General features: G+C 39.3%; 1 protein-coding gene across 12 annotated transcripts in view; it reads left to right on the forward strand.

Moving 5' to 3' along the window:
* TENM2 (teneurin transmembrane protein 2) overlaps nt 1-27,621 on the forward strand; it is a 478,752-nt gene that overhangs the window by 356,372 nt on the left and 94,759 nt on the right. For all 12 annotated transcript variants that reach the window (XM_033517641.1, XM_033517643.1, XM_033517644.1 and 9 more), the window contains 3 exons: nt 10,765-10,970; nt 17,594-17,789; nt 20,556-20,657. In XM_033517641.1, coding sequence (XP_033373532.1) covers nt 10,765-10,970; nt 17,594-17,789; nt 20,556-20,657 — 504 coding nt within the window. The remainder of the gene's footprint in view (nt 1-10,764; nt 10,971-17,593; nt 17,790-20,555; nt 20,658-27,621) is intronic.

A 27,621-nucleotide genomic window follows, 5' to 3' on the forward strand; every position in this document is an offset into this window, starting at 1 on the left:
GAACATCCCCTAAACACCACCCGAACTGTCACAAAATGCCCTAAACGCTACCAGAACCAGCCTAAAATGCCCCAAAATCCCACCTGCACTGCCCCAAAACACCACCTGAACCACCCTAAAACGCCCCTAAATGCCAGCCGCCACTAAACACTACCATCCCTTAACACGATCTGAACCACCACACAACACCCTAAACGCCACCTGAACTGCCCCAAACTGTCCCAAAACGCTGCCAAGCCACATCAAAACACCCCAAAACACCATTAAATCACCCCAAAACAGCGCTGAACCCCTACAAACTGCCCTAAATGCTACTGAGCTGCCCCAAAACTGCCACACGGTCCCAAAATGCTGCTGAACCACTGCACCCCTAAACGCCACCGAACCCCCACAAATCTCCCCAAAATGCCATCAAACCCCTAGAAACTGCCCCAAAACGCTGCCCACAGCCCCAGAACACACCCCAGAACGCTGCCCATGCTCTCCCCCGTGGCTCTCGGCGTTCCCCTGCGTGCTGGCCGCGTGCTCGGGCGCTGGCGCTCCATCCCATGCGTTATCTCCTGTGCGTTATCGCTTGTGAAGCTGCACTGCCATGGACATGGCTTTATTGGCTACGTGTTCTTTCTCCAGGTATAGCTTAGAGATCTCAGAGAAAGAGGAGATTGAGGGAGCTGGGGCTGTTTTTGAGAGGTGACGGAGAGGGGACCTCACTGATTGTGTAAATATCCCAGAGCATGGAGCAGGCTCTTCACAGTGCTTCCAACAGGAGGCAACAGGCAGGAGCTGGTGCCCAGGAGGCTCCACCTGAGCCTGAGGCAGAGCTCCTGTTCAGTGACCAAGCTCTGGATCATATTGTCCCCATGTCCCTCACTGGGGATATTCCAGAACCTTCAGGACACAATGTTGTTCCCTGTGCTCTGGGATGACCCTGATGGAGCAGGAGGTGAACATGACTCACTGTGATCCTTTCCTACCTGACCCGTTCTGGGATTCTGTGAAAAGCCTGGTTTAGTGCTTGAGAGAAGTCAAGAACTGGCTTGCAGCCAGGACCACATCCCTGGTTCTTTTTTCTCAGGCGAATTCTAATAGCAAACACCAAGGACAGCAGAATTTGACCCATGGTAAACAGTCTGTCCTGTGATATTAATGTGAGAAATTAGACAACAAATGGTTTCTTTTTCTCTTAAAGAAAAACTGAGGAAGATGACAAAGACATGACAGTGGAAAGAAAAAATAAGTAAAACCTAGAATCAGAAATACTTTCTTAAACTGAGAATACATGTTAAAAACACAGAGATGTTACGTGTCACAAAAGTTATTTTAATCATTTAAATTGAATGCTTTTTACTGGTGGGGTTCAGGGGTTTTCTTTGCTACATCACACTAAGGTCTTCTCTGGTTATTACAAAAAATACGGGAAGGCAGAACAGAATGTTACAGTTAAACAAAGCACCTCCCACACTTTAGCGTGCTGGGATGGTGGATGGCGTGACTGTAACAGGAGAAGTCTGAGCACTTGATTTTTGTCACCTGAAAAGTTCTGCTCAGAGACTGAGCACTGTCTTGCACTCAGGCTCATGTTAAGCTTGGTAATTGCCAAAGCAAGTGTTAGAAGCAAATGCTGACACAGGATACTTGTATTGGGAAAACAATCACTTAAAATAGAGCTGGGAAAGGAAACTGAGTTGTTCTTTTATGAGCTTGATCATTTCATGGATTTGCTTCTGTTTTCAATAAATGGTGATGCTGCTGCACCTCAGCTTCTCCATGTTCTCCACGGAGGGTCCAGTATTGACTTCCTCCTTGTCTTGAAATCCTACATCCTGATGGTGCCAAAAACCTGCACATTTTTAGACAAGTGTTCATTGGTTTGGCTTTTGTCTCTGGCTGGCTGTAGGTCGAAGTGCATGAACAGCAAAGTGCAGAGTGTTTGCATTGCTGCTGAACTGCCTGCAGGTTGTGCACAGGTGAGAGACCCTGTGGTTTTGGGCAGGAACCTGAAGAGCTCAGGTCGGTAATTATGGTCATTTAGCAGACAACTGCAGGGCTTTAACACCTTTCCCAATTCCCTCCCTGCAGCTTTTTGTTGCAATCTCTGTGCAAATATAGGGCAGCAGGACTGGAATGTGCTCATCTGCCTGGGGCACTTCAGTGCAAATTCTGGCAGTTTATCCCAGCCCCACTCTAATTAGCTTTGCACATTTGAAGAGGCTGAGATGCTGTTTTGGGAGTGGAAACCTCCTGTAGAGGAGACAAGGAGACAGAACTGCTGGTTGTGTCTTAAATTGCTGCAGTTAGCTTTCCTCAGAGCATGCTGGAAAAGTTTACTTGTTCTTCTGACATTTTGTAGAAGGTTGCTGAAATGCTGATAACGTGGGGGAAGGAGGAAGAACAATATTTAGGCAAGTAATCTTCCACAGAGGAATAAAATGAATGACAGTTTGTATGAGCACAAGGAATATCGAAAAGACAAATTCTTAGAGCAGGGAAGGGTGAAAAGTTTTTCTACCTCACCTTTCTTTTTATTATGTCCAAGTTAATATTGCTATCCCAGCAGTTTTTAGGAAAGCCTCTGACAGCTTTTAACACAACAACCATTTCAGTGCTCTGGCTGTGGAGAGTGACCTTTCTATAATTGACACAACTCAGGATGAAGCCATTCTTTTCAAAACAAGGGTCTCCCAAAGAAACCTTTAACCCCTAATCTGAGAAGGGCCACTTAAACACAAGCTGTGCCTACTCAGCAAGCAAAGCATTTTAAAGTAGAGTAATTTGAAAGGAGGAAAAAAAAAAAAAGAGAAAAAAAAAGCAGGCATTCAATTTGATCTGCCTGTTCCTTATTAAGAGACTAAATTCTGGTAGGAAATAATAAAACTGCAATTTAAGAGGAATGTAAATTACTTTATTACTGCATTTTCCTATCTGAATGAAAACAAAATTCACTATTAAGATAACACAGTTTCAGGTTTTTTGTAATTACACACTACATCTCACTAATAGTGGGTATGTCTGAAAGGAGGAGGCAAGAGCAATGGGCAGAACAATCCTCAGTGCTGCTTTAAAACTGCAAGTGAAGTCCACCATGCTGTGAAAGTTATGTTCAACTAGGGATTTAAATTAGGAGACAAAAATTTCTTTCTTAATAGAGATCATAAGGCAGCATCCCTTCATAGTGCATAAAACCCCAAAACCTGATACTGCCTTGGAATTTCTACAGGGATGAGATAGATTGTAATGACATTAAAAGATCCTTCTGAGTGAAGCCCATTTATCTCTTATGTATGTCTTACGTTGTGTAAGGATAATGTTAGAATTTGGGTGTAATAAATCTAAATTAAGGGGAAAGTGGGGGAAAAAGAAAAGAGGCATGTTTGGGAATAATTGCTTCTTCAAAAAGAAGTGAAATAGATGATCTTATGGGATTTATCTGTGCCTGAATTCTGTGACTCTGTGCCAAAAGTTTTCTACATTTAAAATTATGTGGTGGGCTAGATACACATTTCCATAAAATCTATGACTATGTTTCCTTTCTAATTGACAGAATATACTGTAAATTCAACTTTAATAATTTCAGAGGACACCAAAGATATCCTTCAATTTATATGGAAATATCCAAACTAACCCCTGCTGAAAACCCATATACAGAATGCTTTAGTATTAACTTTTTTGTTTAGGGTATATTGTCTTTGATTTAGCGAATTTTCTAGTAATTAAATATTGACTTAGTATTTTTTTATGTTGATTATTTGCTATAGTAATGCTCTAGGGAGCTGAAAAACACAGGAAGAGATTGTGATCTCTGATTCTAGAACCTCCCATTTTAAAAGACACCAAAAATAATTGTGGACAGTTGTGGAAAGATCACTTTAGGTACAATAAATACACTGACTATTTGGAAAAAGTTGATATGAATTTGTGTTTTGATACTCACATAATCCGGGGTTTGCTTGTCTTTGGATGAACCACCCTGATCCAAGTTAATGTTCACTTTGAGGTACTTCACAAAGTCTACCACAGTGTATGTGGATTTCAGAAAGGCTTTTTCAAGAATATTAGAGTTATTAAATATTAGAAGTATCATATTAAATGCTTGTTTCCAGATAGAAAATTCAGAATTGCAAATATAATGTCAATAACGAAACGAAGAAAGTTTAATTAGCTGTTAAATTTGGCACCATCTCACTCGCTTGAGATGAGAGAGAGGAAAAAGAGATTTGTACAGATGTAGCAGCAATGTGCCTTGGATGGGTGTGGGCAGCTGAGCTCAGCAGTCATTGTGGAGCTGTACAGGTTGTCTCCAGCTCTCTCCAAACCATGTTGAGAGCTCTGCCAGATGCTGCAGCTGCGACTCACGTTTCGCTTCGCACACAACTTGTTTTCTAATAGTTCCGAGATTTTATTAGCGATGCAGCGCACAGGCAGTGCTGAAGGAGTAACAAGATTCTGAAAGGGGAGGATGTGCCATCCTGACAGAAGGATGAGCTGGGCTTCAGATGCCAAGAGAGCAGCTCCTGACTCTGCCTGAGGCACTGCCGCTGCCCCCGACCGCGCTCCCGCTGAAAGCGACCCTGCGCACGCTGGAAGGGCTCGGCGGCAGCTGAGGCAGCTCCTTGTCTTGTAAGAGATAAACTCATCCCTCATTAACAATGTAAACAACATGAATCTCTCCGTTTCCACTGTTTCCTGCCAGACAGAAGATCAAAATGGAATAACAGCCAGTGTGCTTTAAATGTCACTTCTGTTACCTTCATCCAGCTTAATCAAGACGAGCCATCGTTTTCCAGGTGGATTAATCTTATTAAGTAGTTATGTGGCTAATGTAATGTAGGTCTTAATTAACACGTTAGCAAGCAGAAGTGTTAGGATGGAGGCTATGAAGGTTTGCAGATGTGGTCTTCTGAAAATGCCCCAGACTCAAGGGTTGTCTCAGAAAAGCAAAGGATTTGGCTAAATTCAACAGAAGAGGAATTTTAGATTTGTGGGTTTGTTAATGGTGATAGTGTGAGTTGCTCTGTTCAAAGTCAGGTGATGAAGTTTGGTATATGCCATCAGAGATGATTGTTACCCTGATTTAGAAATCCATCCCAGTATATATTTGCTCTTTGTGAAATACAGTGAACCAACAGATCTTAATTTTATTTCAGTTATAATTTGCTTTTGATACTGAAATCAATGACTCTTGTGAAGCCATGCCCACATGAATGTGAAGATGTGCCTGAATTTTTAGGTGGATCAGATTTGTCATATTTACTAAAAGCAAAAGACTTCATTTCACTGCCACACTGACTGGCTGCAGCTGACCCAGAGCCAGGCTCTTACAGACATTCTTACAGACATTCCCTTCTTCAAAGGGATTTCCTCTTTTTATTTCCTCTTGCCCAATAGAAATTTAGGCTTCTGACCAGACAACCTGAGGTTTTGTTTTTGTACCAGAAGCTGTTTGCCTGGATTTCTGAAAGCTCATGCAGTCAGAAGCTTCCTTCCTCCTCTCTTCCTGAAACAGAGCTCATTGGTACCTCAGCATCTGCAGCAGAACTGAAGTTCAAATGTGCCACAGCAGCTCCTCCTGACAAATTGTCATTGCCTGGCTTTTTAGCTCATTGCAGCTGAGGGAATTTGTTTTGCAGTAGCAGTCAATCTATTGTACACATTCCAGAAATAATCTGTTCTCACCTGAGTCCTAGGGCACTTAAGTGATATTAGATAATTTGAAGTGTAAGTTCATATAGGGAGTTGTCAGTATGGTAACAGTGCATAGCACTGATTTTTCCACTGAAGAGATTTGTATAGAAAAGATATTTTCTACTTTATTTTATTTGCCTTTCTGGAACAATAAGATATGTCTGGTCATATAAGTAGCAAATTTACCTAAGGAAAAATGTTAAATTATTTTTAAGAACCATAGTAATTCTCACAAGATCTTTTTTGGCAAAAAGTCAGTGCAGTCTATTTTTATATTGAATGGTTTCCTTTACACAGCTGTACCATAAATTTCTTTAGAATTCCAAGTCATCTGTGAAAATCCCTGGCTATATTAAAAAAGAACAACAGAAAAATAAGCTAGATAAAAGGTAAGGTAAGCTGTGTTTTTAGCAGTGATTTATAAGAAATATAGAATTATAGGAAAAGAAGTTAAAGAAAATTTAACCAACCCTGGTGGAATTTATTCCTTGTATTTAATTTGAGGTTGTCCACATTATCTTGGTAGTTCATTTCTGATCCATTGGAATGGTTATTCTGCTAGATATTTTTCAAGAGTGCTATCAAGATGCAATTTGCAGTCATCCCCATGATAGAGGCACACAGTCACAGGACTGGAGTTAATTGCTGTTTAAATGTGATGTCTGTAGTGTGACACTGCTGGTAGCCAGATTTCATTTTTATTTTTAATTTTAGCTACAGTGTAGGATACTGTAGTTATAAATAATCAAGTATATCTGGTTTCAGTGTAAATACAGCTCTGCCTGCATAGCTGACACTGCTTGACATCAGTTAAATTAAAGGCTGACTGGGCATGTCCCATCCACTGCCACCTTGAATCTGACCTCCAGCTCACAGATGAGACCTGCTGACAACTTAGCAGGGGGAGTTTGCATTGCTGTTGTCATGGATTGCCTGTCTGATAGCTTCAAAGGCAAATACTCTTGAATGCTAAAACAGTCTTTTCAAATGTATATGCCAAAATAGTAATTCAGCTGGGTAAATAAAACAGCAGTTTAAATGAGTAAGTGTTATTTAGTTGATGAATATATGTTTGACTGAGTGATTGAAATGGCTCCCCTGGGTAAGATGAAGAAGTATGCTTTTAAAACTCTTTTGTAGATGTTTATAGAGAGAAAATGACAGGGGAAAAAATCAAGTATCTATGGGGTTATGAGATAAACACGGAACTTTACAACAGTCACCCACAACAGAGAGAATGATCTTGGGATTCGTTTGTTCACAGCAGTATGAGTAGTTTGGGTTGGTCTTTCTTCACAGATTTGTCAGTTTGTCACATCTGTAACTTCACTTAAATGTAGTTGATGCTCTTTGAATGTGATCTGCAGTGGTCCATCACATGGAAAAGCTTCTAAAAATAGCTGAAGGGGAGTGAGTCAGGTGGCAAAATGCATTCTCTGCATTAGGAGGTGAGGAGTGAAGGGAGCTACAATAAAAGTTTGGGTCTCTGGTGACAGGGTTTGCCAGTGAAGCTGTTAGTGCAGAAAAATGCATTGCAGATACCAAAGCTAGGATGATGGTCTGCTTTTCAGGTTGAAGAAAGATAAATTTTAGCCTATTAACTAAGGCAGATTCAGTGGCCATATCTACTTTGCATTTATATCTACTCTGTATTTATTTCCTGGGGAGGAAGGAATGGGAAGAGGCCAGTGTTGATACACCTCCTGTAATATTTATATTTACTGCTCTGCCTTCCTCATCTTCAAGGTGAGAATGGTTAATAATTCTGTCATTGTTAATAATTCTGTTTTACAAGTAGGCATCTGAGAGCAGCAAGATCATGGTGCACTGGCAGTATCAGAGCAAGGACCAGAACAAGGATGCTGTCTCTAGTTTTGTGCCTCATAAGGGTAACTCAACAGGAATTTATGAAAGCATGATTCAATAATGCATAATCTTTAGAGTTTATCGATATCTTGTTGGACTTAAAACTTTATAAGTTGTTAGCTAAGCTTCCAAATGCAAAACTTAGATTTTAGTTTAACTTCAAGCATTTCTAAATTTTGTTATTACAGCATTGTAATGTAGCTCCATAAAAAACAGGATATCATGAATTAAATTCTTAAAAGCAAAAGGAAAGGATCCTTTCAGCATGCCAGAGGTGAGGCAGCAGCTTTTCCTTGCAGATGTGACACAGGCTGGGTATGGAGCTGCACTACAGAAATACAGACTGAAAAGAGTCACCCATTCTTTGCTTCAGGTTAAATATATCTCCATCACTTGTGAGAGCTGATCATCTAACCTGCTGTTAAAATCCCCTGCTGTGGTGACTCCCTGTCACAATTCCCTTCTAGGGGAGATTTTCCTAAGATGTTCCAGGAGGGATGGTTTGGAGAACTAGAAACCAGGTCATTTGTGTTGTAGAGCAAAATAAAGCAGAGCATCTGTGGGGAGATGCTTCCAAGTATAGCATCAAAGTGAACAGAATCATTTCAGTGTTAGGAACCTGAATCATGTCTCTAGGCTCAGTAAAAACTACAAATTCAATTGTCTTCTCTGCAGTTTTCACCAATTTTTATTTCACCATGATAACTTCAACATTTTGATGAGAAATACAAAGGAATGGTCTTCCAGTAGTATTTTTGGGGAAAGGGTGCCATCCAATATATTTTTTCACCTTTGCATACTGAAATAGTATGAATGTACCTCTGGTTTGCCTGATGGCTGAAATTTTATTGTTTTAGCTTAATTGATGAATTTGAGGATCCTTGAGTCCTGAAAAATGCCCTTTTCTAGAGAGAAATACAAAACAGAACTTTGGATATCCAAGGAAAGCTGAGACAAAATTTATCCAGAAATACTAAAACTTGATCCTCTCTTAGAACTAAATTCATTTACAAGGTTACAATTCTAGAGAATATATACATAATTAACAAAAGCCATTGACACTTTTGGAGTTGCTTTAATAGCCTGTGAAACTATAACCACCAGCAGAGACTACTGTGGTCTTACCATGCACATGCTACAGACAATTGGTACCCTGGATAATAATAACAATTCCTGGAAATGATTATTTCTTTGACTGGTTGGCTATGGATATATTGCTCCTGAAGAACAAGGTTCTTTAGTGTGTCAAGGAGCCTTTTGCAGCTTAGATACAGTTGATCTTCATTAAAGAATGCTTAGTCTTCTTCCAAAAAAAATTATTTTAAGAATAATGAAAAAATATTCATCATTTACTACCATATGTTGCAATTGTGCAGTAAATGTAATGTTCTTAAAGGAAGTGAAGGTGCCTGCAGTCTTTTACTGATTTCCCAGCTCTGCCAGAGCTTCCAGCATAACATGCCAAAGGTGATTTTTGGTGTCTTCTCTGTCCCTGGTTTTCCTCTCTGTATGGGTGGGTAAGAACTAATTTAAATTCTGGTGAGATGATGCCTGCCTTCATTGAGATAGGAACCTTGAGATATCCTCTGTTGCAGTAATCCACTAGAAATGAATTCCTGTCCTTTCCATGAAGCAGGACGTGTTTTGTTCTGGTTGCTCTCCACACTTGTGGTGGCTCTAAGGGCACATTGCTTGACACTCTCAGCCATTTTTCCTTTCTTTGCAGCCTCTTGTTGCAGCTTCTTCTGCTTTCTTTGTTAGTGCTGTGATGTTATTGTAGACCCATTAACATAGGAAATGAAAAGTTGCCAGAAACTGTATAGCAGTTGGTATTCAGAGCATTCTTTTACCATTTCAAAACACTGCCAACATAGTATCTGTTTCATTATGTACAAGTGTAAGTGCTGCTAACACAGATAATTTAGAATCTATAATTGAAACCGTGCTTTTGCAGTTCTCTCAATTAAAGATAGTCAAGACAGAAAAGCTGTTATGTACTTACCTGCTGGAATTATATGTTGTTCTGTGCCATCCCATTACATTCATACAGTGCTGGAATATATTTCAAAAGTAACTTGCCATTTATTGAAAACAGCATTCCACCACAGCAGAAAACCCCCCCTGAAGTAAACACTGACCTTTTTACAAATGCTGTCAGGTTGTATCAGAGGTATCACTACCATCCAGTCTATGGTAATAGTGGAATTAGTGATACCTTTAAATTTCTGTGAATGCTGACAGATATTTTCTGTGGGTTTCTGGTTTGTTGTAGTGTCTGTTGTAAGAATTTTTAAGTGGATTTCTCACCATGTTGTTTGGGAATGCAAACACAGAATCAAACGTTGCTGCATATTGTAGCTTAAAAACACTGTTAACTCCGTGTTCTGCACTCCATGTTTAAAATATGTGTAGCCTCAGAACCTGTTCAGTTGAGAACAGAAGGGATTTGCACCATATTTTAAGGGTTGAGTATTTCATGGGCTGAAAGCCAGAGCACTCAACCAGAAAGGTCTTGTATCTTGTCTTCAATAATGCATGCTGAAAAACCATCAAATGATGGATTTTAACTAACCACAGCACAAGGGAAAAAGACTCGTAGATAGACCCTGCTTCAGGCAGAGGGAACTTAAAAGGCACTGCACTGAGCTGTGCTAACTCTCTTTCAAGGAGAAGTAAGTTAGAGTACAGAAATTGTCCTCTAAACCCTTTTGTGGGCATTTCATTTCTTCTGTCAACTCTCTTGTCTGTGACCTAAAGTTTATTGGACTACTTTAGTAAAGAAAACAGTGGTAATAAAAACTTGTAATCAGTTCATTTAGATTGAAGTTACCCTTCAGTTCACCTTTCTGGCAATTTTTATACCCTGCTTGTGTACAAGATGCAACTGAAAGGAGCACAAGGGGATTCTCATGTGCTTAATTGACTCTCTGGTGTTGCTGTTTGATCAGTGAGGAGCAATCACAGAATTAAAGCGTTTGAGGGATGAGAAGATTGCTGATGCTCCACAGAAGAAAAGGTTTGCACAGGTTTTGTTTCAAATATAAGGGCCAAATTCTTACATGCTGATTGAAACAGCAGGCAGATTGCATTAGAATAAAAAAAGTTACAGTTTGATTTAAGAGGTGTCACTGCCACAGATGTTCATCTTGAATGAATAAAACTACCTGTATTAAAGCCAGTTATCTCATTTGATTTATATTTGCTTTTGTTTTATAGGACCATGGGTCACTAGGAATAGCAGCATAGATAGTGGAGAAACAGAAGTTGGCCACAGGGTCACCCAGGAGGTGCCCCCCGGAGTTTTTTGGAGGTCTCAGATCCATATCAGCCAGCCACAGTTCCTGAAGTTCAACATATCCTTAGGGAAGGATGCTCTTTTTGGTGTTTATATAAGAAGAGGACTCCCACCATCACATGCCCAGGTACTTTATCAATGTGTTTGTTGGATTTGAATGTCAGAATGCAAAATCTAGTTCATCTTTATTAGGTTTATTTTGGAGTTTACAGAATTCAAATGTAGGGATTTCCTGAATTCCTTCATTTGTGATATTTGACTGAACCACCTTCATCTGAACAATTTTAGGTTGTTACATACTTTAGCAATACATTTATAAAAGAAGTAATTATGTCTCTGCCATTCAAATGGGGTTTTAAATCTCTGATATAATCTTGGCACAAATTTGGATAGAACTGTCCAGTTATCTCTGAGGAAAAAATGATGAGCTGAGGACCAAAACCTTTGATTAGACTTAGGAGTAAAGGAGTGAGAAGGTTGATATGGGTTTATTACCTCTGCTTCTATGAATTTGTGCAGAAGGAGCTTTGGCTGTGAAAAATTCATCAGTTTCCTGTGGTAAGCTGTTTTCCAATGTTCTGTGAGTTCCTGAGTGGGTGTGTTTGACTGGTAAGAAACCAGGATCAGCAGTGCACAGCCCAAGGAGAGGAGGACATGTGGTCAGTTTTCCATGTTAGCATATGGTGTCCTGAAATTTGATACAAAGACTAAGAAATGGGAAATTGCAGAAGGCTGTTGACTGATTTTCAGTCATTTCCAGCCATCCAGGCAACACAAAAATATATCTTCAGAGAAAATGTTCCAGGATGGGAGCCTTTCTTAAGAATGTTTTGATTTTGTCCGTAAGGCTTCATTCAATATGCTGTCTTGAGGGTGAAATTATGTCTGTGGATCTTCAGCTGTTCCAGTGAGGTAATGGCATCATTCATTGCACATGTCTCATTTAATTCAGAATTTTAGTGCTCCCTTTCCCTATTCTATCAAGAATAAAATGGCAATTTAGTTGAGGAGAACAAACAAAAGTATAAATCATGAAGTGAAAATTACTTAGGGCTACCAAAGCTCTGAAGCAATTATCAAAGTTTGCTATAAATACAGGTTAATTTTAATTTTTGGAAGATGACAAAGAGGGAGGCATGCCTGTATCTTTTACAAGAAATCAGGTTGGAAGTACCTGGTAGTACAAAATACATTTTTTTAATTCAGGATTAACTTTATATTGCAGTATGATCAGATGAATTTGTTCTAGGTTTCATTATGATGTTCTCATCTGAGAAGGCTGTGATCAGGCAGGGTTTTTTCTTTCACTCCACTTCACATGAAAAGAATAGAAATTTTGTGATCTTTCTGGTAAATTAAATAATGAGAAATATCATCTGTGTTTCTTCTTGACCTGGATTCCTCCCCAGGGGACTTGTTTTCCAGTCTTCACAGGAAGCAGTTCTAAACCTCTTCCTAAGTGGAGTTTATGAAATCTGCTGTGTATAAACTAGTATAGATCTGGTCTGAATCTGCAATATAAACCAGCATAAACTTTCCCACATTCAGGCAGGGTCCTGGTGCTTGTTAATAGGGTGCTACAACAGGAGATTCCATGGCATTTTTTACCCAGCAATCAAAATTCAGTCAAGCTGCTACCAAGAGAAATTATTTTAGAATAAGAAAGGCAAGCTGTTACAGACCTGAGTTAGTGAAAAGAAGCCTTGTTCTGACAGAAAGGAGCACAATACTTTTGTATGAATGAAAACAGTCTGAAGTTGACACCAGACGATATTTTAAAATTGAAATTTAAAATCCTTGTTTCTGTAGGGTAGGGACATGAGCTCTAAAGCAGTGAACAGCTTGACAGTTCATCACTGATCAGTGCTCATATGTCAAGCTGAGTAAAATCCTTTGTGGGAACAAGTCAATAATCAGCAAATTAGGTACATGATTAACCTGAGACAACAAGATGCAGTTCCTGTCTGAGAGCCCTGCTGAGATTTAACCTTCTCAGTATTACTGTTTAGCAAATATTCCAAATGCCTGGTTTAGTCAGTCAAAGTGATGTAGCTGTAAACTTGTCTGGATGCAGCCTGTGTGCCGTGAGCATGGGGAGTGAGGAGAGGCAAAAAATGCAGTTTTGAGTGGCAAGCAGAGTACAAACAGGAATGCAGTGCTTTTGGGTAAAATCCATCCAACCTGTGTAGTGCTATGCAGAAATAACAAAATGCACAGTGCAGGCTTGAATGATCAATAGGAATTTAGCAGAAGAGAGTCTGTTAATAGAATTGATAATGTACAGAAAACAAACTGTAAATGTGAAATAATGCATGAAGTGACTCTGCAGAGCTTACAGCAATTATGGTGTTGCTACATGCTGGTAGCACGTTCCAAATGATGCATGAAATGAGGTAACCTGAGAGGAACTTCACTGGAACGTCTGGAGAGGACAGTGCATGGAGCTGGATTGTTTTCATCTCCAGCAGCGCGGTTTATACTTAATAAATTTTTCATGTCAAAATGAAAGCTCTTTTCATTCAGAACAGGAAACGGCTTTATTTGAATAAAAACAACTTGGGGAGCAGGGGAGCATCAGTGTTCCCTTGGTTTTTAGCAGGTGGTCAAACACTTTTAGGAGCTCTGAGCACCTCGGAGTTGCCTGATGGCCACGGGGCTGGCCTGGACTGGCTGGCTTGTGGCACATCCAAGAGTGGGAACAAACCGGTTGGTTGGCTGCCACCATGGGTGTCAGATGTTTTGTGGCTGTATTTTAATGAATAATTACCAACTGGATTTTATGAAGAACTAATTTTAGAGCACTTTGCAAACAAGTTTCCCTGCCATATGTTTCCCTGGCTGCTTAGATCCTACAGGGCTTTGGCATAAAGGCAGATGCTCACCACCATGCCAAGCGTGCTCCCCCTCTCCTGTTGAATATGCATCCCTTATTGAGAAAAGAGCTCTAAGAGATCTTTCCTTTCAATTCCTAATTGCAAAAACTCCTAGGCACATTGTGGAGGCTTGCAAATTGTTTCAAATCTATGAAAATCCCTGAAGATTATGGTGGCTCTCTGCATTAACAGTCCTGAGCCCTGCGAGCTCTCTCTGCTTCGCAGTGGTCACAAGTGGCTTCCATCCCCTGTGTGTGCCTGGGCTCGGTGGCCCTGGGCAGTGGTGGAGTCACAACCAGTGGTGTAAAGTTCCCAGATGGTTTTTCTGACTCCCCATGGTTACCAGAAAAATCAAGTCTTTATTAGCCTGTGAATAAAATGCATCAGAAGGTAGAAAGCCCTGTACGGAGAAATTATAAAAAATAAATTGCCCAGAAAGAACTTAGCATGAGATTTTAGGTTTGTAAATAAAAGCAAGCAGTAGGATTTCAGTATGCTGGGTAGTAAAAATAAACAAACTCACCGAGAGAGTGAATTTGGAATTTGTTTAGTGATGTAGGCTGGCAAGTCACTTGCTTATATTGAGCTTTAATCATAGTAAGTACTCCCTGCTGCAAAATTGAACTCTGATGATATAGTCATTTGGGATTTCTGCTGCATGTTATTCCTGAGCTGTTTTAGCCATTTTTATGTGGTTTTCGGTATGAAGCCATGAAATATAAAGGATCATAAAAAAAGAAAACAAAAAAAGCCAAAAGTCAGTGAAACTTTCAAATTACTTCAGAGATTTAATTTGGTTTGACATGTCCATTCCCTAATTCATGTGATTTAGTGGCCTCTTCCTTAGCAGTTGTGTGTGTGTGTTAGATTAAGAATTCCACAGTTGCTTTTTAATGATCATGAAATTACTTGCCTCCTTTTCCTAGATGGGTCTTCTAATCTATTCATATGTGCCAATAAGCAGATTTAAAGCAAGAGTGATACCTCCAGTACAACATTATGTAAAAGTAATTAATCATGCAAGGGTGGGAAATCAGAAAATCAACCAGGCCATGAAAAGTAAAATGATGATTCAGCCAAGCATGTGAAGAAATCTTATCTGCTTATGAGTTCACAGTGTCATCCTGGTCACCCTTCAGTCAGGGATTTTTGATTTTGGGGCATGTATACCTAGTCCTTCCTGACATATTAAGATTAATACACCCAGGGAACCACCAGCAGATACATTAACTTCCTTTTTTTTATTTTTTCCCCCCTCTATTCTGAGAAATCCAAAGAGGGATAAAAATACATTCTTGTTTTTGTATCACTTTGCACCGGTACTTCAGCATTCACAGAGTTACCCAGATTTGATCATTTTGCTTTTGCCTGGGCATTAAATTATTTGTCATAGTTCAGTTAAAGAGGGGTAATACCAGTCTTAATTGTACCCAAGTTAAAATCGTTGTGCCAAGGGACCTGCTCTCACTAGGTCATCATCCTGAAAAGAGATTCTGCAGCTAAAACTACTTCAAGCAGTTTCAGGCTGAAAACTCTTCCCCTTCGATCTGGCCAACTGCTGAGCTTTCTCTGCTATATGAGGTAGAATCAGCATCAAACAGAGGGAGGCAGAGGAACCTGCCAGCACAAGCAGAGACGAACAGCGTGTTGCCAGTGAGAAATGTCAGCTTTTATTGCTGCTTCCTCAGTTGACCCTTTGTGAACAATTGTTCCGAAGAGCACAATTTCTTTTTCCCAAGATGTTGCCCAAGTAATAACATTTCCCAAGGAGGTGATGAGTCTGTCCTTAACCTCTGACTGTTAGACAATGGGCTTTAGCAATCTTTCCAAATGCCATTGATTTCAGAGATAGATATATGTGTGTTTGGTACCTCACATATGCTGAAAGTTACTGGCATGCCACAATTCTCTACATCCCTGGCATGCTTTACCTGAACTTTACTAGTTTATCTGATTTACCTTTCCCTGTAAAAATTATGTGTGGAAAAAGGCTCAAGTGGATGGCAATCTGATATTGAGTGGAAGTTTTTATTCCACTTCTCTTACCCTGTCCCTCGTTTAAAAGCATAGAATAAAAAATAGAGTGGATAACACACTCACTGTGATGATAGCTCTCAACATTAGTAGATTTGGGCTCAAAATCTTCCCTGCCATGGATTTCCTTTGTGGAAAGGCTGCAGGTTGGTGTCAGTTCCACATGTTTACCAGGAGGACAACAGATCTTCCAGACATAGCCCTTTGTTGTAAGGCTGAGCATACCAGGGCTTTATAATGCTGGTACATAAGAGGTTTTCAGCTGGAAATGTGAGGTTTTATACCCCAGTTTGGGATAGATGTGATTGCACTAGAGTGTTAAATTTGTCTGTCTCTTCCACTAGAAGGGAGAATCTTCATTATTTTATCACATATTGTGAATAATTTACTAGGGCTCACAGTTAATGAGTGGAATGCAGTGTGCAGAACAGCCTTCTCTGGCTGTTTATTCCATTTAGGAGGCAAGGTTACCATTGTCTGTTTACACTGAAAGCAAGGGAAGGTGGATGTTTCCTCATAGCTATTGTGGACACAGCCTGGAAGTGTTAGAGATAACAGAGGGAAATGTAATGAAGCTACTGGCAAGCAAGCACATACTATTACTGTATTTTATTGAACACATACATCTTTCTTTAGACATGTCTATCTATCTCTATCTACTCCTACACAGATAAATGTGTCTAAAACAAGATGTGTTTTCATAGGGGACTTGTTATACAGCTATCAAAAGATTAGATATATTGTTTTTGGTGTTTCTTAAGGACTTCCCTTAGATAGGGACTATGAGATCTACTCAGTTGAGCTTGAGAGCTCCAGAATCACAGACATTAAAGAGAGAAAAAAAGCCTATTAGAACAGCCAGCCCAGCTGCTTTGTTATGCAGAGTTATTCCCTGTTGTAGACTAACCAATATTTCTTCCAGTCCTGTTTAATTGTGGCATCTCCATTGGGAGGCTATTTACTGAGCTTAATAGATGGGAAGCTTATCTGACATTCATCTTAAATTTCTTTCTTTCTTTTTTTAGTTTCATGCCATTAATGGTGCCATCGCTCTTATGCTCTAAATAATCACTTGCTCTGTTTGATCCCTTTTCCAAAGATTAATGCAATGTTCTACCTTATTTGGAAGCCATACAAACAGAAAATCTCAGTTTTCCTTAATATAAGTTCAATTCCTTTATTTGTGTTATTCCTTTCCATGCTCCCTCTGGTTACTGTATCACACTTGCCCTGATTGTTCCTCATAAAACCTCAGGTAAGCAGCTTTTACTCTGTGATGTAAAGCTTGTGCAGTGTATTTTTATCTGATGATGAGTTACATTAGACAAACACATTTCCTGTCAGTTCTATTCCTGTTTCATGTTCTGGGGGCTTCCATTCCATGATGTGTCTGGAGCTACAGCTCAGATGTCATTTCCTGTTGCAGAATGAATTTTTTACAGGTGATTGCTTTGAAAAGGGTGTGGGTCTCCTGGGTTTCTGAAAGCTGTGTAAGAACCTACAATTCATGGGTCAAATAATAGAATCCAATTTTTTTCTCAAAAGCCATCCCTTCAGTTTGTACATTTTATGATCCCCTATGCAGAAGGAAGATGCATAATTCTAGGTCACTATTCAAGAAAGAATAAAAGTCACAGAACCTCTTTATGTTCCATGGTCAGCTAGTAAATGTTAGTTTCACATTTCTCCCAGAAATACCATTTTATAACAAGGTAGAGGAGAAAACAGAGAGTCAGATCTTGAGCCAAAACATTCTGTATTCAGGTCTGTTTGTTTGGGGTTTTGTTTGTTTGTGTTCTCTTTTTTTTTTTCCCTTGTTTTTGGTTTTTTTTCCTCCCTGCAGTATGATTTCATGGAACGTTTGGATGGCAAAGAGAAGTGGAGTGTGGTGGAGTCTCCCCGGGAGCGGCGGAGCATCCAGACCCTGGTGCAGAACGAGGCCGTGTTCGTTCAGTACTTGGATGTGGGTTTGTGGCACCTGGCCTTCTACAATGATGGCAAGGACAAAGAGGTGGTCTCCTTCAGTACAGTCATTTTGGGTAGGTATTTCCATAAGCTGGGCATTTTTCCTCTCTGTTTATGTCCTTCCTTACCCAAAGTTGTAATATTTTCCTGTAGTTCTCAGTATTTGGCCTGTTTGCCCTTATGTTATGCTGTGCATTTTTTTTTCTCAACACTGCTCTGGCAAAGAGTCAGTAATGGGTTGTGCAGACTTCAAATCACTCATTTTTCTCTTAATATTTCAGCATTCCCATAGATCTTGAGTTTAGTTTTGGAAAACAAGACTCAGAAAAGTTCAGCATGGTTTGAAGCATTCCCCAGCTAATATTCCTCTCCCTTATCTCTGTCATTTTGAGATTTTTTATTTGCTTCTCTGAAGAAGAATCTTTACACTCAGGTGGAATAGTATCCAACAGGAGAGCTGTTTAATCTTGGTGGAAAGACAGCTCAAGAAACTGATACCTGCAAATGAGATTATTGTTTGCAGCCACCCTAGAGATTAATTGAGCCAGTTAATTAGCTGTATGTTGTTTTACAGCTTACCACTCACCTAATAGTGAGTCATCTCCTCAACGTGGCTGAAGAACATCCAGCTGCAGTTTTGTTAGAACAGGATTACATTCAGTTGAAAATCAAACTGAGTCTAAATTCTCCAACCTTATTAGATTTGTTGACCTTTGAAGCTCTTAATGAATTTTGCTGAGTATCTTTTCACAGTGGTATAACAAATTCTGAGGTATCCTATGTGATATCCTGTCCTGGCTGGTAAAGTCTAAAAAATGGCTCTATGTTGTATAAATATGTAATTCCTCTTAGTTCAGGGAAAATGTAAAAAGTAAAAATGAGGTTTTAGATTTGATGAAACATAGTCATAGGTGTTTTCTAGGCTTGCCTTATTAAACATATGCAGCTTAGATGTTTTTCATTTTACATTAGTATAACATTCAGTTTGTTGGCTTAAGTCCCAAAGGGTGTAGGTCGATAATCAATACTGTTATTAACTACAAACATAATTGTTTCTGTTACCCTGAATTCAGATGAAAGAAACACTTTCCTACAAATGCTGAAAAACAAACAAACAAACAAATAAATAAATATTTTTTTGTTTTTGCATGTTTTCCCATAGAAGGCTTTTTCTACTTCTCTAAAAACAAGAACATTTGTGCTTCTATCTTGTTATGCCCCTGTTGTGCTTAGAAAACCTTAGGATATTATAAGCTGCCCTTTAAAGGGTTGCCTGGTCAGGGCTATAGCTTTCAAGAGCATCAAAGGTGTAATAGCCAGCTAGGCTACTTGATAGAGCAATGATAGTAATTGAAATGAAATCTAGAGAAAAATACAGTGTTTTATCTGGTTCTACACACACCTTGCATCAGATGCTTCATAATGAAAGGCTCTGCAGCAGCTGAACATCTCTCTGGTGCAGAAGAGGAGGAAGAATAACAGAAATTATGTTAACTCACAGACAATACTAAATTTACCATGATTTTGAATACATAGAAAATGCTTTTGTGTGCCATGAAGCAAAATAATGAATAAATCTATAAACAAGCTTCTTCATGAGACAAATTGATATCTTTGAGCATTGCATTTCAATTTTTCTTTTCATTGTTTACATGAATCATTTCAAGAAGCCAAGCTAATGACATCTCTTTGAAAATTTGCTTTAAACATTTTGTATTTGGTGTCCTGAAACTGTGAAATTAGATTTAAAGTTCTACTTGAATCCTTTTCTTCTTTACAGTTTAATTTGACAAATAAAAATACTCTTTATAGTTCTGCTAGTTCCAAATCCAAATTATTTCTTTTTCTGTTTGGTGCCTGGTTTGGTGCCTGGGCTGACAGAATCATTTAGTTTGGAACCACCACTCCCACAACAACAGGGAGTGATAGTGAAGAGTAATATTCCAATTATATTTTTATCCCAATAATTCACTGTTGAAAATATATTCCACTGAAATCCAACAGCTTTCAAATTAAAATAATTTTAAGAATTAATTTCAAAAATGGAATTTTATTTTTAGATTGTTATAATGAAAAGTAGTGTTTGCTTTATCAAAATGATAACAGAAATAGTGGAAAATAAGCATTTTGGTACAGCTGAAAAGTTATCAGGCTGATGTGTCTACTCTTCTCATGTTATTGAACTCATCAACATTTCAGTCAGTCACTCAAACTCTGATATTAAACTTTGTCCTCTGTTTTTACACAACTCTTCTTCATCCTCTTGCACAGCCAGTTGCACCTTTTTAATTCGGTTTTTTTAAGGACTGAGTAGATTTGCCAGAGCAAAAGAGCTCCTCTTTGTCATGTTCAGCAGATATTTTTGTCAGCATAATTAAGGAGGCTTCAAATGCCTGTAGAAGGAAAAGAAGGCACAGTCCTTGGGATAATCAGTTTCCCATGGTGGAGTGGTTGAACAAGAACAAAGTCTCATTGCAAAAGGGAGAGCGTTGATTTTCCTGAGGAAGCATTGTGTTTGCTACCCAATATAAACTCAAACATGGCTCTAGAGGTTTTAAGAGCCCCTGCTTATTTTTGGAAGAGAGGATTTCAGCACTATCAGAAGATTTCAGGTTCTAATGCAGCCCAGAACTTTATATGTGACTTTAGTATGTCACTGATCTCTACATGTACTCATCCTGTCACAAAACTCACTGCTTCACCTGAACCTTGTGGTGTTAATACCATGAGGGGTTGTGCTTCTAAGTATTGAGGACAAATTAAAATGGAGAAAAATTAAACAAAAAAATATCTAGCCTAAATAGGAACCAATTAATGTGCCTGTGATGCTTTAATTTCAGACTCGGTGCAAGACTGCCCACGTCACTGCCATGGGAATGGGGAGTGTGTGTCAGGTGTCTGCCATTGTTTTCCAGGATTTCATGGAGCAGATTGTGCTAAAGGTAACATTTTCCCTGTATTTACAAATAACCAAACAGTGTGTGTTTGTGATCTATTGTTCTACAGTGCCTGCTAGCTAGCATGGGTCTGAGCTAGATTCAAATAGAATAATTAGCATTTTTTATTCTTAGATCTCGAGTTAAATATGATCAAGAGGAAGTATTGCCACATTTCCAATGAGCTTGCATAGCTACAGCTTTTTTTTGTGGCAAAGGTGGTAGGCAGAAATGGCAGAAAATATTTATTTTCTGGAAAAGTAGATGAATTATCAATGCTTTCTCATAATCATTAGCTGGTCTGCAAGAAAAGACTGATTGTCTCCATTGAGTACATATTCTGGCTTGTCCAAGCCTTACTTCTAGTACAAAGCATCTTTCTTTGACCAAAGGAACTTTGCCTTTAGGCAAAAATAGGTAGGACATGATAAAATCTTAAAATAAACATTTTCTGAAATGTCAGTTGTAAATTTTAACAACTAAAACTGGGAAATACTTTGCTATCAAGGATTAAGTAGAAATCTAAATGACATCTACGGATTTGCAGGATGTGTTTGTTAAGTTTTCCTGAGAGTTTTGGATGGCAGTCTTAGGGAAAGGACTCCTAAAGGAGGACCTGTTTAATTGTACAGGCAGTAGCAGATATGTTGTCTAAATTCAGTGGTTTGTTGAATTCCCCTCTGCTCCTGAGCACACTCAGAACATTTTACAGTTTTCTTCCTTCTTAGTTTGTGTGAGATTTAGGCACAGTATAGTGCTTACAATTTTCCAGAGGCTGTTAGTGTTCCAAGGGGGAAATCCTGGTGTTTGAAATAACTCAAAGGGCCTTAGAAGTTTGTTCATTTCTTCTTAGACTCCTGATGCAGGAGATGTCTCCTGATGAGGAGAGTTCATTGTGCCTCACCCCTGTCACTGCTGCAGCATATCCTTGTGTCTATGAAATTCTCCTTGAGTAGCTGCTATAGCTGTACTGGAGTGAGTAATTTCAGGGTTTTGTCTCCACATTTGGCTCTTGAAGTTGCCCCAGTACAAAAAAAAAAAAAAAGAAAAGAAAAGAAGAATGGAGACCCCAAGGGCCTTGTAAAGCTAAGGCTGATATTTCAGTTCTAACCCTGCTCATTTCACAGAATACTTCAAATAGTTGTTTGATTACCTGAGAAATTAAGACAGCTGGTAAATCTTGAGAGGAGATATCTATATTGCACAAAGTAAATGGTGTGATAATGTAGCTATAAATACAGACTGACAGCTCTGTGCATTTCTGTGGTGTTAACCTGTGAAAGTATGCATGCAGTGACTGTGTGCTTCACTGCCACCCTTCACACATACATGGCCATTATATCAACTCTTTTGCATTTTGAGTTGTGGAGCAATCCTGCATTGTCTACTGAACCTCTGTGTAGCACTGTATGCTGTGTTAGAGCTAGAAAATACTTCGTTCAGGCTGTGACAGATAAATAGCTTTTTTATAGGGTGCTTGTCAAGCTGTATTTGTCAGGCTTCTGCCCCTCAGTGCATTCCCTCTGCTTCCTGCTTTGTCCTTTCTGTGTTGTCTCTATCCCCTCAAAAGCAGAAATGGCTTCATGGAAGCTTCCTTCAACTCTTGCACTGTTTTCTTGTCAGACATCATGGTATTTCTAAAGAATAAAGAAGCTTGAAAAACTACACAAAATGAGGACATGGGTGTGTTGACAGAACTCGTGTTGCTGTGTGGGAGCTGCTGCACAGCCTTACCCTGAGAGTTGGGTCTAAGAGCTTTTTGCCTCATTTGTTTCATGCCTGTTCTCACAGCCACAGGTTTTTCTGCTTACTTGAATGCCCTTCATATGTGAGAGCAGTTTCAGAACACAGAAATCAAAATTGGGATTCCATGCAGGGTAAAGCATAGTAAAATGAGATAGAGATTTACATCTTTTGCATCATATTACATGTATGGATGCATGTTTAATGTACATCTACCATAATGTTAAATTTATATTTGAACTGTCACAAGTATGGAAGGATAATGGTTTTTTTCAATTATTTCCCTAGCAATGCATCTTTCAATATCTCATTTCTCCAGCACAAAATAACTTGAGGCAAGATTCAAATAGAGGAATGTGGAGAAAATGTGAACAAGCTCCTCAGATGGCTTTTAGAACTTGGTCCATGCAGTAACAGCAGCCTGAGAGCTTCCCTTGGTGTGAACCCCAAGTCTGATAGATAGGAACCACAATCCTTTACCCCACAAATACCCTGCTCCAGGGCTGACCCTGAGGCCATCAGAGGCAGTGAGACATCAGAGGAGTCTCTGCAAACCATTTGCAGGCAGTGCACAGGGACCCTTCCATCCACATGGTTCTAAAAGGAAGGAAAGCTGTGAGAGACAGCACAGATTTGAGTTCAGCTCCATTAGCTTCAAGAAAATACTGTGAAAATTACTGGAATGAGATGAACTTTTGGCCCAACCCACAGGCTGTAACACACTTTCATACCCTGATTGAAATAGAAAAAACTTCACCCTCTCAAACACTTCTGCCAAACACTGTGTGGGGTATTTCTCACTCTCATTCCATGAAAATAGCTTATTATCAGGTATTCAATATCAGCAGATTTACTCCATTCTTACCTAGGAAAGATTCCCTTTGGAGTTTAACCTTATTAAAGTTAAAGAATTTCATCTGACATACAAAAAAGGTAATGATACATTTTGATCTCATGTGGATAAGATATGGCATACGAAGGAAAAGAAAATATGATAATCAAAGGATAATTCCATGTGGAGATGTGTCCTGTTAAAGCAAGTGTGTACAGTTAAAGCCAGTGGAAGATTTGCTGTGAATTGAACTGCACTGTGAGTAACCTCTTCTCCACAATTATGTGTAGGAATTATTGGTGAAAAGTGATGCTCTGGCCAAGGATCAATTAAAGTATCAGACATGCAACTGTGACTATCTTATTTTTTGGTGTGTTGTCACCTTTTTCTATTCTTCTCTATTTTTCTGTAACCTCTGTGATATAACCACTGAAGTATAGCAAGAAGCCCTTCTTGCTCAGAATTCTTGCTGTTTGTGTCTGATCATAGTTTGGATTTTCAAGGTCTGTGGTGAATCTGCAGGCAGGCATCCTTCATCATGTCCTGCCTTTCACCACCTGGGAACAGAGCTCATGTTACAATGAGTTGAGTTCCTGGAAGTGCCTCAGACTTGGCTATAATTTCATTTCATCTCATAAGATATTTGAAGGGCATGCAACTCTTCCACTCCTTTAACAAAAACACTTCCAAAGACACTGTCAAATACTGTTTTGCAACTGTGAGCAGAGCCTCCTTTAATTTTGCATTTTAAAATACTTGGATTTGCATCATAAGCATCTTTAGCTAATCTGAAGAGGTGAACAATGCACCATCACAAAGGATTTCTACATTGATATGATGAGCATGGCCTGCTAAGAGATGGTGTCCAATTTGTGAAAGAAGGACAAAAATGGAGAAAGTAGCTTATGTCAACTGCCATGAAGTTGCCATTTAGCAGATACTTCTAGTTGATTATGCAATGTAATAAGAAACATGTTTAATATTTTAATCTAAATGAAATGAAGGCTTTTGTCTTTTTTTAAACCAGGAATTTGTGCGATGTTTGATCAGTTGACTTTTTAATCTGATTTTAAGAACTCTAATTATTCAGATTTATGTTATTCGCAATTTCTTTTCCTGTTCTCCTTGTGTGGGTTTTTCATTATTTTATTTTCATTCTGTTTGTTTTTGGCTTACTGGCAAAGGACGGCGCCACTTTAATAAGTATAAAAAGAAGGGTAGGTTTTTTTAAATTTCTTTTTATTTCTTTTGCAACATCTATTTAGTTTGAAATAGTTACAAAGCTGTGAAGTGTAGTCACTCTCTCTTTAAATTTATTCTGATGGGTTTGCTGTTTGCACCACAGTAAGAATTCCTACCATTGCCATTTTCTTTGTTGTGTGTGGGCTATTAATCTCTGTATAAAAAATGTAAAAGGTTGTCAATTATTAGGTAAGTAAGGAATAATTGATAGAAGTAGCAACTCTTGCATTTTTTCAGTTATTATCTAATTTTGGTTGATTGAGACTCATCTTGCTCTGAGGCTTTTCAGAGGCTTCTTGCTTGGACAATGGTGCATAAAGTCATGGTTTTTTATCCATGGAATACACTGCTTGAAACTGCTCTCTCTGTGCCATGTCCAGAATGCTCCCAGTGGCATACAATGTTCTGGGAGTGATTGCAATGGGGACAACACAAAATTTTGGGGTGCATCCTGCAGAATAACACAGTACCTGGTTCATTGCTGTAGAGCTCATGGCCCACAGGAATGAATGATGTCATGTATAGGAGCGTGTATTTCCTCCCTCTGTGAGTCAGGGAAATGTTATTTGTCATCATAACTTGGCTGGAAATTTTAGGAACTGGAAATGTCTTAAACAGACAGAAGGACTCTGAAGGAAAAGGTGAGGGGATACTGAATCCTGTTTTTCCATTGCCTGTCCTGCACATGGCCATGGCCTCACAGAAATGATGGGAGCACTTTGTGCCCTCCTTTGGGCACAGCCAAACTGGGGAGTGGGTCTTGAACTATTCAAGTGACTCTGCAAATGTTCTAACAGGTTATGGATCAGACAAGGGAGGGAGGGTGGATCAAACCTGGTGATGCCATCACCAGATGGGTTTGCAGAACAAAGAGCTGGAGAGGAGCAGCAGTGTAAGAAAAGTGCCAGGGTTGTGGCATTATTAAGATACTGTCCTAATCAATAATAAAAGTTAAAGGTGACCTGTTTTGGTTAATCCCTTACATGCAAAGCAAATAAATAAAAGCAGCACCTGACACCAGGGATTTTCCACCTCAATATAAGTTTAAAGGGAATGAATGGGTACCAATTGATAGATATGAAGATACTGGAAAAAATGGTAATAATGCAGTGTTATAAATAACACCATCAGTGTGACTGTTGTCAGCTTGGGGGAACACTGTGGCAAAGGCAGTTTTAAAGAGGGGTATGGGGCAGATAACATCCTTTGGGTAATGGAGGGCAAATGGGGCCTTCAGAGGGGAGACTGAGCAGAGGAAACAGCTCAAACAAAAAGAGGTTCTAAAATCTGACTTTCAAAGGCATCCTATTCTAAGTCCTAGAAAGGTTGAATTCTGAATTCAAGCAGAGAGTGGTGTGGTGAAAGAGATCTGTAAATGAAGTTATAGCATAAAGCTTATGTTCCATAAGATGAAAGACCTGAAACAAGACTGGGAAAGAAGATCCACACAGCTGAAGGTTAGATTCATAAATTAACAATATGATGATTGAAGCAATGTTGCATATAAACATGACTGAAGAAGACAATTTATCAATGTAGAGAAAAAAAAATGTTTATTTAATTTAGATTTTATTTACTAGAAACCAGGGAAGAATTCAACCTGGAGATGCAATGCAGTAAAAAGTCTAAAAACTGAAAGCCTGAATGTGAGGCAAAGAAACAAGTCAGACTATAAACCTTAATGAAAGGTAGAATGATGGTCTTTTCCACTTTGATAGAGCAAAAATGCAGGGTAGGGCTGAGAAGAAGTGAGATAGAGAAAATAAGATAAATCATAGAAGAAATAACTATTGGTAAGTATTTTAGATGTTCATAATCATAGCGTGTATCATCTTAAACTCACACTGTTCTATTGAAGGAAGAAAAAATGTGTGCTTTTCTCTGGAAATGCTGCATTCCTGACTTGTCACCCACACATATCTCACATCCTTTCTTGCAGTTGACAGAATTCAGCATGTTCAGCTTCTCTCTTTGTATCTCTTTCTGGGTGGGTTTGTTTTTGGGTTTTGTGTGTTTATGTGTGTGTGTGTGCCAACTTCTGAGCGTGCTGCAGCAGCAGCACAGCCCTGGCTTGTCACTCAAATCTTCTCTCACAGTGGGTGGAAGCATCATTTTGATACTTGAACAGACAAGGCTGTCTTCGGCAGTGTTCCCCTCCAGCAGTTCCCACCTCTCTGACTCAGTACCTTAAAATGCCTTTGTTATAAATTTTCTTCTCATTTTCCCAGTCTCATATTTCATTAGCAGGCTATTTTCCTTTCTTGCAAACTGGTCATGTCCTCAGCTGCCTTCCAGTGATTTTTATGTACAGGAAAGTGATTGCTTGCCTGCCTTTGTTTTTCTTAGTTTTATAGAACTGCATTACACTCTAAAAAGGGGCTTGTGCCATTAACTCTGCCAAAAATTAATTACAGAATAAATAAATAGACATGTAACCTATTTTGACGATGACTGACAGCCATGGCTGTCTATCAGCTGTTAGCTTGCCTGCATGAAATGAGACAGTAGCTTTGATCCAGTGTCAGGTACACAAGAAGAGCCAACTCAAATCCATCACTGCAACTTTTTCTAATTGGCAATTTAGAGAGGAGCCAAGGGCTGAAGGGGTCACAGGCTGAGTCCTTGCAGATTGTTAGTGGTCATGGCTGCAGAAGGGGCTCGGGCACACAGGCGACAGGAGCTGTTGTGTCGGGTCTGCAGCTTCCCTCATCATCAATCCTCATGGATGCTCTTGGAGATTGGAAGGAAGAACAGGGGGCTGGAGGCTCTGGACTCTGGAATTCTATAAGGGATACCTTGTTAAATTTGTGTTGCAACACAAGGCATTTAACATCATAGCATTTCACTGCTGCTTAGGGATATGTACCTGTCCCTCTGGTATGATGCACCATCCAGTGTAGATTGAGCAGGAGGATTAGCAGCACTCACATTGCTCCCTTTTCTGCACCAGCCTGGAACTGGTGCTCATACACTTCATTCTTTGTAAGAGAATATTTGCAAAGATGAAATGGAGGCCAGGAGCTGCTTGTAGCATTGGGAATACTTGAGAGAACAACTTCGAGAATATAGGTTTCAACATGCAAAAATTGCATTGTTCTTAAAGTTTCTATGTCTTCTGCTGATTCCAGCATTGAATTTAGGGTTGTAAAGAAT

This window comes from Parus major, chromosome 13, assembly GCF_001522545.3.
Source record: "Parus major isolate Abel chromosome 13, Parus_major1.1, whole genome shotgun sequence".
Taxonomy (NCBI): domain Eukaryota; kingdom Metazoa; phylum Chordata; class Aves; order Passeriformes; family Paridae; genus Parus; species Parus major.